Genomic DNA, 12,250 nt, shown 5'->3' with positions numbered 1-12,250 from the left:
TTCAATTTGCATTCCGAATTGGAGTCGTGAGTGAGGGAGTCACGGAGTAATAAATTATTATTTCCATTTATCTGAATTGTTTATATAATTAAGACAAAATTATTTATAATACGAGAAAAAGATAAGAAGAGTGAGAGGGAGAAGCCCTAATTGGGTCAGTGACTCAAGAGTACAATTTGTACAAACCACGCCATCTAAGAAAACTCGTGGGAGAATAACAGAATATCCTTCCAAGCCCTTCTTTCTCTCCTAGATGGATTATACTACTTATCAGAATTATTCTCCTTCCGGTAATAACTGAATATATATAGAATCCTATTGAAATCTTAACCGTCAATCACATCCGCCGGCTCAAACTCGGGTCTTCTGGGGAATTTCTTGAATTCCGGTTCGGTGTCTTGGAATGGTTTGGCCGGGATTTGGGGCAAGGAATAGTGTAGACCGCCCCATCTCAATGAACGGTTGAGATCTACTTTGAGATATCCACATTCCACATCGAATATTCTCTAGGACAGCTTGCATGTGTTTTTTTGGGTGTTGGTAGAAAGCTTTCATGTTGACGAAGCAGAAAAGACAAGGGCAACATTATTTACCTATTTAGTTTACCTATGATATTTTCTTAAGATGCCACGTGGTGGAAAATTAGGGCAATTATATCGACGGAGGTTTTAGCGCATGTGAATCTGTGATACTAACTTCACAAATTGTTTTGAAAAAAAAGGCACCGTTTGAGGCGTGTAAATTACAATCGTGGGACGTGGGGTGTGGTTAGCGTCGACGTTACAGCTACATAATGTATGAACTTCAAGAATTAGGTAATCACCAAGAAAAGTTAGATCAGGAACAGGATGGGTGATTGAGAATAGCATCACGATGCCATTGGCCAACCTGCCCAACCATACACGCAGTGGCGGAGTCACGTTGGGACCGGAAGGGGTCATGGCCTCCCAGATTTTTTTAAATTGAAAATATCCTTGTTTTTTTTCTTATTTCTCTATCTTTAAATGTGAAATATCACTATTTGGCCCCCTCCAAAAATTAAAAATAAAAATTTAAGATAAAGATAATGGGTACAAATATCATTCATAATCTCTATCTAATGGTTATCATTCAATCCCTAGTTTTAAAGAATAAAATGTTAAATTCTAATTAAAAACTAACTCACGATCCATTAATTTCTCCTTATATATTCTCTCCTATTTTCATTTCTATTTATTCTCTCATGGATTTCCTCTTTTATTCTTATTTTTTCTCTTTTTTTCCTCACACGTCTCACAAAATATTGAAGTAGTTAGCAAACTTTGGAATTTTCCTAAATCTTCTCCACATCAGGTATTCACTCTCTTTCTCAAATTATTCATTTCTCTCTCTCACACTCACGAATTTTCTATTAATTTACCTAATTTTTAATGTAGACTCTACATTAAAATATAATAATATATTATGAGATGGAACCTATAGTGGGTCCCACATTGGCCCACATATATTCGCCCCCCTCCATGTTCAATCCTGGCTCCGCCCCTATATACACGTGGATATAATGGTATGGATAGTGTATGCATTTGCACTAATAGTAAGTCCCATGGAACTAAAGTCATGTACTTCTAAGAGATATAGCATCAACCTCTGTTTTGAAAGTGCCTAACAATTTGTTCAAATAATAGTAATATGAAATTTTTTTTATTAGTAGGTCCCTTTAGTGGATCATAAATTAATATTGTGTTTATTTAGTATAATATATTACGACCAAGTGAGTAGAAGAGGATATCGAATGGGGTATGTTCAATGGAGTTTCCCCAACGGATTCAACTATTCATAAAGATTGTTCGTCTTTTCCCTTCTAGCAAATTTTTCTTTCCAGGTTTCGTAGTTCTTGTATTTGATCAAGTTAGGTCTGTTTTATCCCATTGGTTTAGTGATGGTGTAGGTCTGTCATCTCCGACAGGGAGAGGGGGCCATGGTGGAGTTTCCCACTAGGGGATTTCGTCACTTAATTGAGTAAAAGGGTATTTTAATCTTGTTATAAGTACAAGGGTATATGAGTCATTTGACTATTAAATTTAATAGTCAAAGCTTTGACAGTTAAAGATAGGTTACTTGTAATTTTACAAAACCGTAAAGGTGAATGCCTAGCAAGTTAGCCCACTTAAGTAGATAGTTTGGACTTATTTGGGCGCCTTACAAAAAAACTCAAAAAAAAAGTCCAACCAAGAGTTGGGCTACAAACTTTTAACTCTAAGAAATTCTTAGCCCAAAATTGGATAACCTTGAGTTAGAACTTAGGCCCATAGAAGTTGGGTAAGGCGGCCTTTCGCTCCCTTATTGAGAAAAAAATCAAATTTATGGGTTTGGACTTTTCTCCATCAATTCCCTTCAACCTCAAAAAGGCAGAAGTGAACTAAGCGGCCAATCCTTACTCAAACGTCTACCTTTACTTGTGTCAAGTAGAAGTTGGACAAAAAAAAAAAAACAAAAAAAACAAAAAGTCAAGTAGGAGGGATTGAGCTAGATCTCAATTCTAAACTTAATTTATTTATCCATATGTCATGATAGTAGGATGTGTCAAAATTATCAATTGTAAAATATTGGTTTAAGATCCAAATCCTATTTGGTTATACAATTAGACCCTAGCTACTTTGTAGCTTTTGTTGATGGGTTCCAATAATTGGTTGGGTTGAGTTAAGATACAGACCAAACTCTTTTTTTTTTTTTTGGGTAATGAAAATGATAGGGTCCAAGGCCTAGAAAGTACAGAAGAGTCATCTTGGGAATCAAGAGAGGAATGTGACCACTCAATCCTATAAGAACAAGTGAGAGCCTCCGGGCTAGGGGATGGGTTGAGTCATTTAGCACCCTAGAAATATGTCCAAAATTACAATATTCAAACTGCCTCCTTAAGGATTCCTATATCAAACAAGATCCCAGATATTGGTGATGGAGGGTGAGGATCTTGAGATACAATAAGACCGATTGCCACTTCACAATCTGAGAATACTCGTATCCTTTTAAAACCACGATGGTTGCACTTAAGAAATGCTGATTTGATTGCCAAAGTTTCACCAATTAATGCCTCTCCACAAGATATTTGTTCAGATACAGAGACCACCACTTCACCTTCATAATTCTGAATTGCAAAGCCGATGCCACCACTATTGTCTTCAAGGGAAAATGCTGCATCACAAAAGACCACCCATGCATGTCAATCATCAGAATTCCGTCTTATCATTCACTTCTTGAGATGGAAAAGGATTGTGTCCACTAATCTAGGGGTTTCCAATCACAAGGTGATCTTAGGTTGAACTTGGTTACAAATGTTAGTCTTTAGAATTTAAACAACGCTGTTACAAAGTTGAGAAGAGAGAAGCTGGATTGCCTTCTTGTCAGAGAAGAACAATGTATCCCTCTACACTTTCTCACCACACAATGACACAATAGTGGTGGAATCTGCCTTTAAATATTAAAAAAAAAAAAAGAAAAGGTAAATTTTCCAGTGAGCCCATGTAGGTCACATCCTTACTATGTGGCTCAAAGCATCAGGCGAACACATTGTTTTCTTTAACACCTAAACAGAAGCTGATCTAAACTAGAGAAAAGATAGAATTTCAAGTAGGTAAAATTACTGTTCTACCTGACATGCTCTTGCCTACTTCTACTACCTGTACAGTTCTACAGAAACCGACCATAATTATTTGATGAATCTGGCAAGATGTGGGAGGCCAACTAAAAATGGACCATCAATATGGGCTTCTAGACAATATCCATGATTGGTCAGTATTTGGAGCTAAGGGAATCCATATCACTATTGATGAACATTATTAACAGTGTTGCTTTTCTGTTTTTTCGGTGAAATAACAGTGTTTCTTGTCAATCATTGAAAAACATCAATCAGCAAATGCATTATCAAATTGGCCAATATTGGCTAAGTGTGCATGGTTAAACTAGGGCCTAGACAGACTTGCAGGAAAACTTAGGTCATTGGGTTGGTCCGAATCATTTCCCAATCCATGGTTCTTACTCAGACCAAACTTGGTTCAACCAACCATTATCTTGGATCATTTTTCATTTATAGCATAACCTAGCTTTTTAGAACTCCATTGTTAGAATATGGTAGAAAGAACTGCATTATTCTGGTACAACCATGCATTTAGTCCAAATCATAATATCTTAAGTGAACATAAAAGAATTTTTAGAATAAGCACCAGGTTTACTATAAAGTTGCCTTTTGAAACAAGCCTAATCTAGAAGAAAAAATTTCCTACAGAAGAATGATCTATTAGAATACCCTCGTTTTGACTTCAAGAGGTTCTGAAACAAAAAAATCCAAGATATCCTTCAAAGGGTCTTACAAACTCATATCCTTAGATTTTTACTAGGTCAAACTCATATCTTTTGCTAGATTTTTATTAGGTCAAACTTGCTAGTTCTTGTAATCTTTGGGCCATTATAGTGGAACTAATTAACAAAATGCATCAGTAACATACCAAAATAAGAGACATTGATGGCAGACGGCTTAGTCAAGTATACTTGCATGCTCAAAGGGAGAAAATGTTGAAAATGAGAAGCATGGGATCTGAATTTTTTGACCTAAAGGATTAATAAGAACAAAAGCCAAGGAATGGTTTCCTTTTTGCATAGGATTCTATCATTTGCAGTTCTTAAAATGTTTGCATAGGATTCCATTGATTATCACTATGATCTCCACTTTAATTTCCACGGCAACATTTTAATGAAACACATGATGTTGATTTCTGCTCCTGCAAACATCAAATTTCAGCATTCACTGCATCAGAGACAAACTGCCTGATGTCAGAGATGTGCGTAACAAAAACATACAAGGAGGCAGCGCTGCATCAAATTTTCGTTTAAAAAGAACTAAGTAAAGAGATAAGCCGACACTAATCCATGGAGAACTTTGCTTAATCAGACATTTGAAGCCAGCCGATTAGAGAAAAGCATATATTTTTTTTATTATAACTTCTTACAATTATTTACTTTGCTATAATTGTGATATAATAGCTCTGAAAACATAGAACAATACATTAGAGTTAACAAATAACCCTATTACAATGGGACCAGGGAGACAAGCATAATCCATTTCCTCTAATTCTGCCAATCTCCTTTCCCAACATATCATCTACAATTCAATCTGGACCTCAAATCAGTAGTTACAACTTTAATCTCGCATCCTAATTGCTGGCTTTCTTTTCCTTCTTTTTCTTGATGAGCTCTCCATATCTGGCAAAGTAAGATAAAGAAAAAAGAAAATGGATAATTAGTCCTCAAGTAGGGTGAGATATGAAAAACCATCCACATCCTCCCATAAAGACCCAATTGCTCACAATCATTACTACGCTATCTTTACATTTTCACAAAGCCATGATACATTATGAGAAAACTGAGAGGGTTTAAAAAGCAATGAAGCCATGATTAACTGAAGAACACAAACCAACACCAACCCTTCCATGCAAATTTTTTAAGTCTTAATCCACTGGGTTTAAGATCCACTTTATCTTAAAAAGTGATTCATCACCATTTATTAAATAACTTGCGTTTGTTACACCCAAAAAAGTTAACAAAAGTGATAAATCACTGAACACCAATCATCCTTTCAGGGATTTCTTTGACCAAATCACATAATGGCTTCTATCTTTATCTTTCTCTTCATAAAATATATACACAGGCGCACATGTATATTATTTCACAAGAACTTCACGTACCTTGTAATGCCCCCAGGGGGCAATCTCCGATTTGATCCATCTAGTCTGTCCTGCGTTATCTTCACTGGAGGAACGGCACATCGCAGCAATGTGAGCTCCATCCATCCCTAGATTTGGCAAACTCTCCATATTAACAAACCTCAGATATCGCAAGCCTCGAACTGCACTTCTTCAGCCAACAAAGTCATGTAGAAACTGTCCTCCAATATCCTTCCCAAAGTGCCGATTTGGGGCTTCAAAGCTACCAACTACACATCCTTCGTTATTTGCTTCAAGGCCAAAGCGATGAACAATGTTCATTGGAAATGGCTCAGATAAACCAATTCCATTATCTTGACGCAGGCCTAGTGTCAGCGATACCCCACTGCTGTTTCCCACTGCACTGCTCATACCCACATGGTGATGGCTTGATAGGTTTGGGTATGGGAAGTTGTGCAGCTGTTCAGTTTGGTTGGGCGTAATGGGAAGTTCATTTCTGCTACGTTTTGTTGGGGGGTCGTGAGCATTCTGGTTTGCAGTGGTCTGTGGAGTCTTGTTGGAAGGCAGTGGATTTGATGAAGGTTGTTGATCGACAGCCTTGTTAGAATTTAGGTCCTCGGCCTCTGATGCTTTTTGAGCTTGCCGTGTTTCAAGCATGTGAATTTCCTCTACCATTGGCTTCCAAAGTCTTACTCTAGCATTGATGAACCAATTAGACACCTGGCCAAATAAAAAGTCATAGAAGTGTCAAAAAATCTAGGATGACCAAGAAAGAGGAAATTAGATTAAACAATGAATCCATGCTCAACGGTCATCCATGGTGACAAGCACTTGAAAAATCCAGATCGAGCAGCATCATACAGGTATGGCCCATCATTTTATCAAAATTCCCAAGGGTATATTTATATTCACATGGAAAAGGTGACCCACCAGGTTACTAATCCTGAAGAATAAATGTTTTACCACCCACAAGTAAACCTCTAGAACTAAACTTACCGGTAGAAGGTTAAGACCAGAAGATACAGTTCATCATGGGGAAAATACCATATACCGATGGAGTTAGAACTGCTCAGATTAAGTCCTGGTCAAGAAGGTAAGAATTTGTGGAGACAAGACTCTTCATTTGCCAATAAACCTCACCTTCTCAGTCTTTATTCCATTTTGTGAACATTTACTGGATTACATACACTTCATTTAGGGTATCCTTTTGATAGCAATGGATAGTTTACAAACTAATTGAAGATCAGAAATATTAGTCACTTCACAAGAGGCATAATACTTGTCTAGTGCAAAAGCTAGTTTTGAAAATTAAAAATATATATTATACAGAAAATGACAGAGATTTGCACACCTGGCTCCTTGATAGTCCCGTCTGTTTAGCCAACATTTGCTTGTCTGTATCAGTAGGGTAACTGCAACATTGAACAACATTAGCTTTTATACTAGCTTTCTAAGATAGCATGTACCAGAGCAAGTAAATTAACCCGTAGGGAACACCCCCCCCCCCTTCCCTTCTCACCCAAGGAGGAAAAAGGGCCTTGACAATGACTCAATGAACTCATGAAGGAATAAGGTAGTAGTTGAAATGTCATCACTTACGGGTGAAGGAAGTGATCAAATAACCATGCCCTGAGAACAGCTACTGCACGTTCTGGAAGTCCTCTTTGGGGTCGCCAAACATGTTGATGTTCAAGAATACTCATGTTATGAATAGGTCTCTGGCTATTAAGGCCTCGGTCTGCAGTTCCCAACCTAGGAGTTCTGTCCTTCTCATAGCTTCCTTCCCCAAGAGATTTGCTTAACTGAAGTTGGTCAGTAATGGCATTCTTCAAGCACCTGAAGTGTTTTGACATTGTTTTGAGGGCAAACAATGCATAAGGAGCAGCATTGCCAAGCCCAGCAACAGATTCAAATGAAGCAACAACTGCGTGCATTTGTTGGTAGTACAGCTTGTATCTTTTGTACACCTAATGGAGAACAATCAAGAAAAGAAAATAAATGCTTGAGTGAAGCCAAACTAGCACAGTACAAAGCTTTCTTTTGAGTCATCAGAAACCCACCCCCCAAAAAAATTGTATAAATTGAACAGAAAAAGAAGAAAAAGATAAGATAGGGCAATGAAGGGTGACTTTCATCCATTACACCATTGGATTTTTGTAATATAACCACTATTAGTAGAGACAACATGACCAGGAGGAACCTGGTCTGTCTAAGCGCACAACACAAGCTTATGGGAGATTTGAATGCAATGGTGGATGGGATACATGCCTCCGAGAACTGACATGACCCATGGTTACCAGGAATGTAGAAGATCAAACGAATCAGATAGTAATAGAAACTACACCATAGCAACAAGAAGCAAAAAATATGGTGAACAAGGTCACAAGGGTTTTTGCACACAGTTCAAAGTTACTCCAAAAAGTAAGTTCAAATTGAAAAAGGGACATGACATTATGGATTAAAAGAAAGTGAAACAACATAAAGATACATTTAAGTAATTCTTTAAAAAAAAGGCTTTCAGATACTTAACAGAGTAGCAATTTAATAATCCATAAATTCAAGCCCCTTGTCCTAATACGAGATTCAAAATGGGTAATGCAACGTTGAGACCATCTACTTAAAAAAGGAAATTGTATTGGTAGGTTGAAAATGGTCACCTGAGACTGCAGATATGAGATAACTTTACAACACTCAACCTCTCTCTCTCTCTCTCTCTCTCTCTCTCTCTCTCTCTCTCTCTCTCTCTCTCTCTCTCTCTCAATCAAAATGATGAGAAGGGCAAATGCAAAAGCCTTGCACATTCATTTCTTTTACCTAATTTTGTGAAACATCACCTTTATGTGGAAAATTTAGCCTTCTTTACATATGAGTGGGAATGTAACACATAAATGGGCCACATAGAAATCAAATATTGCAATAATTAAGACTATGTAGAAATTCAAAACAAAATCTCTCTCTCGGCTTGAAAGCCAATGGTGCCTTCCATAAACTTTCTATTTCATCCTTTAGCGAGCATAAATCTTTACAGACAGATTCCTCCAGTGGCGATGAGCACATTACACCCTCCAAAATTAGTTCAAAAACGTCGCCCACCTGTGGGATCTCTTTCTAAGGATGTCAAATAGTAAATGCTTGACAGCACCAGACTATGCATATATTCCTTTTAATCACCTTTCTTGAAAAGATGATTGCGTGGTCTTTATGAACATCAATCCTTCCAAATGTAAAGAAGCATATGCTTCACCGGAATGCTAATTTCAGCATTCAAGGAAGACGAAAACTAGAACGAATTTCCTAAAATTTACATGGGTACTAACCAGAGTAAAATGGGAAACAACAAAAAGGTCATGAACACTGGAATCCGCAAAAATAAGAGAAAAAGATAATTACAAGCATAGCTATCTAATGAAAACTGAAAGAATTTAAACCCTTGATGATGATAATAGTATAACATACCTCATCCAGCATTGACAATAGAGTTGTTTTCTTCCTCCGCTGCTCGCTACGATTAGGATCTCCACAAGTAAGTGAATCATCAACAACTCCAACTCCAACTCCACCTAGGTTGTCCATGGAAGGATCTACCAAAGAAGAGTTTCCGTAGCCTCTATCACTTAAGACTCCTCTACCCACATCACAAAGTTCTTCCATGAGCTGCTGCGCAGGCTTCAGAAACCTCGACCCTTTCAAAACCGAAGCGTAGCCGGTAAAAGGGCCTAGAGGAACAGAACTCCTGGACACATCGTTGGACGTAGAAGCTACATACCCTCCCATACACTTTTCATCGAACACCTCAGATTCATACTGTTGCAAATTGAGTTCCAGTGGGAGATTATGCTGTCCTGGATGGTTAGATGATAGGGACAGCGACAGGCCTTGCCCAGTGGAAATAGAATCATGGGCATGAGTTAACGATAAGGGCGTAGGCTTGAAGGGGACCACTTCGCCACCATTAAAGGAATGATCAAGATCTCTGAGATTCTGGGTTGTGTAGAGAAAAGGGTTGCAGGCGAGGGAAGACTGTGGATCCAAGTAAGGCTGATGAGATGAAGAAGACGAAGAAGAAGCATTTATGAACCCTCCAACGTAACCCATTAAATTCCCTCCTTCCGCCTTAATAGCACAAACCGGGTTTTGCTTAGAAATGTCCAAAGTTGCAGTAGCAGTAGTTGCAGCTCCAGTCACAGCTCCACCAAGTGGGTTGGTACAGTTGAGCATATCAGAGGAGAGAAGAGAAGGATCATATATAGGAACGAAACCAACACACCCTTGTAGAGCAGCTGCTGCTGCTGCATCATCACAATTTGGGTGTGATTGAGAGACAACTCTAAGTTTATCTCTTCTACTTTGTTGCGGGACATGAAAGGGCTCGAAACCCTCCGCCATCACAAAGAGCTAGACCCTTTAAGGAGAAATAGGAGAAGAGAAAAGGATTTGGGTTTCGGAATAAGAGAGAGAAAGAGAAGAGAAGAAAGATTTAAGAAAGGTAGGTAAAGAAGAAGAAGAAGATAAAGGCAGAGAAGATGTGGTGATTGGTGATGGCAACTATGAGAAAGAAAGAAAGGAAAAAAGTTATGATAAGCTTAAGAAGAGCTGAAAATGGCAGTGGCGTATGTTAGCCAAAGGAAAACTAGCAGCCATCGACGTAGAATGGGCAAGTGAAGTAGTAGTCGAGGAGCGAGAGATTGCTTGCACAGTTAACAGAGCAATCAAAATCTCTCCCTCTCTCCTCTCTCTCTCTCTCTCATAGGGTTTCGAGAAATCTGATTATGACCGGTTATTCCCGGTGGAGGGAAACGAGGAATGCTTTATGCCATAAATTAGTTTCTGAATAGAGTATCAGATAAGCAGTACAGAAACAGTACTTGTTGTCTTGGACTTGCAGAGAAGTAATTAAAAGAAATTGGAGGGGGGGGGGGGGGGGGGGGGGGGGGGGAGGGGGGGGGGAGGAGGAGGGAGGGGGGGGGGGGGGGGGGGGGGGGGGGGGGGGGGGGGGGGGGGAGAAAAGGGGGGGGGGGGGGGGGGGGGGGGGGGGGGGGGGGGGGGGGGGGGGGGGGGAAAAAAGGGGGGGGGGGGGGGGGGGGGGGGGGGGGGGGGGGGGGGGGGGGGGGGGGGGGGGGGGGGGGGGGGGGGGGGGGGGGGGGGGGGGGGGGGGGGGGGGGGGGGGGGGGGGGGGGGGGGGGGGGGGTTGGGGTGGGTAAAGCAGAAATAATTATAAATAAAAAAAAGAAAGAAGAAGACTGAGAAGGACTGAGAGAGATCTCAGAAGGGTTATTAATGGATGACGCACGTGAGAGAGAAGTTTTGAAACAGAGAAGCCTGAGAAGGGAAGGAAACTAGGAATGGAAAGAAAGAGAAGAGAAGCCAAGGACCAAACTCTCATCAACACATCTATGGCTTCTCTATTTCTTCGCCACACACTTTCCCTTGTTTGGCTTCTTTCATTTCCGTTTACTTTTGTTTTTACTTTCCCCCACTCACATTACGAGGTAAATCTATCTTGCAAATATAATAAGGATTAACTCTCATAACTAAGCTTTCTCTCTCAACTTTTCCTCTTTATTATGGGATCCACGTCACCCGTTTTGGAATCTGTTTCACCTCAAAATGTCTACAATAGCCTACCATCTTTCATGTTGCCACTGACAGATTAATCCTCAATTAGCAAAAGTTGATCCTTGTTTAATTATTGCTTTCATTAATCACTTGATTCTCGTTTGCACTGCATAGCCCAAAAGGTAAAAACGTGAATAAGTTGGTATTTCCTCACCTACAAGGCCACAACCCACAAAAGGAAAAGAAAAGTTCATAACATGTTTTGAAATCATTTTTATTTTGTAAATTGAGGGTGCTTGTCAATTGTTGTAGCACACCCTCAAGCTAACACTTCACTTTATCTTTCAAAAGCTCATGGCTCTAACACTTTTGGAATAATTGTAAAGATCATTCGGTCTTTATGTACAATGGAGTGAAAAGAGTTCATCTATCTTTCTCCATTAGACTTTTTCTTCAAGAAATCTTAACCATTTTCCTCACTCCAACTTCTTTTTTTTCTTATGTTTTTCCTAAATATATTAGTAATCTCATATAATTCAAATATTTCAAAAAAACAACAGTGGTTTAATTGCAATCAATAATGGATTGAACTAATGTATTCAACGGAAGTTCAACTTTCAAGTGTTTTGCTTTTTCAAGATAAAGTGAAGTTTCATTGTTCAAAGTCTGTGTTATGAAATGTCGGAGCAATTTGCTCATTCAATTTTGGCCAATCCAAGCCCAAACTAGTTAAGAAGTTGTAGCTTCTATCATTTGAGTTTAGATTTAGTTTGATTCCATCCCAGATTATTTTTGGTTATTGGTTTGTAATTGAGCCACCATTGACTTCAAATTGATCCAATTTTGGCTTAATATGCAACGGTGAAAAATGCTTATCCATTTTCTTGGGGTTTGGCATTTGTAAACACTAAAACTCATAAATTAGAAAAAAGACTGGGGCTCATAGGCTCAGGGAAGGAAGAGGGAGAAGCAATGTATGAATGAAGGCTCGAATCTGA

General features: G+C 39.1%; 1 protein-coding gene across 1 annotated transcript; it reads right to left on the bottom strand.

The window, feature by feature from the left end:
* Positions 1-4,951: 4,951 nt before the first annotated feature.
* RPL (POX (plant homeobox) family protein) lies at positions 4,952-10,585 on the bottom strand. The gene is made up of 5 exons (XM_089166264.1): positions 9,153-10,585; positions 7,296-7,663; positions 7,048-7,108; positions 5,718-6,416; positions 4,952-5,235 (listed from the first exon to the last, which is right to left on the bottom strand). Exons 1-4 carry the CDS (start codon positions 10,080-10,082, stop codon positions 5,889-5,891), a joined length of 1,887 nt encoding a protein of 628 aa, XP_089022390.1. The 5' UTR covers positions 10,083-10,585; the 3' UTR covers positions 4,952-5,235; positions 5,718-5,888.
* Positions 10,586-12,250: the final 1,665 nt, after the last annotated feature.

This window comes from Hakea prostrata, chromosome 1 (genome assembly GCF_041222555.1).
Source record: "Hakea prostrata isolate BN-2017 chromosome 1, UWA_Hpros_2, whole genome shotgun sequence".
In the NCBI taxonomy this organism is placed as follows: domain Eukaryota; kingdom Viridiplantae; phylum Streptophyta; class Magnoliopsida; order Proteales; family Proteaceae; genus Hakea; species Hakea prostrata.
This window is presented reverse-complemented; position numbering and strand designations above follow the sequence as displayed.

Bases quoted from the DNA above. Each gene is read 5' to 3' on its own strand.
- RPL (XM_089166264.1), bottom strand. From the start codon at position 10,082: ATGGCGGAGGGTTTCGAGCCCTTTCATGTCCCGCAACAAAGTAGAAGA. The intron at 7,109-7,295 runs GTAAGTGATGAC...TCAATGTTGCAG, and splicing joins TTTGATCACTTCCTTCACCC to TTACCCTACTGATACAGACA. The intron at 6,417-7,047 runs GTGTGCAAATCT...TTATTTGGCCAG, and splicing joins CGGGACTATCAAGGAGCCAG to GTGTCTAATTGGTTCATCAA.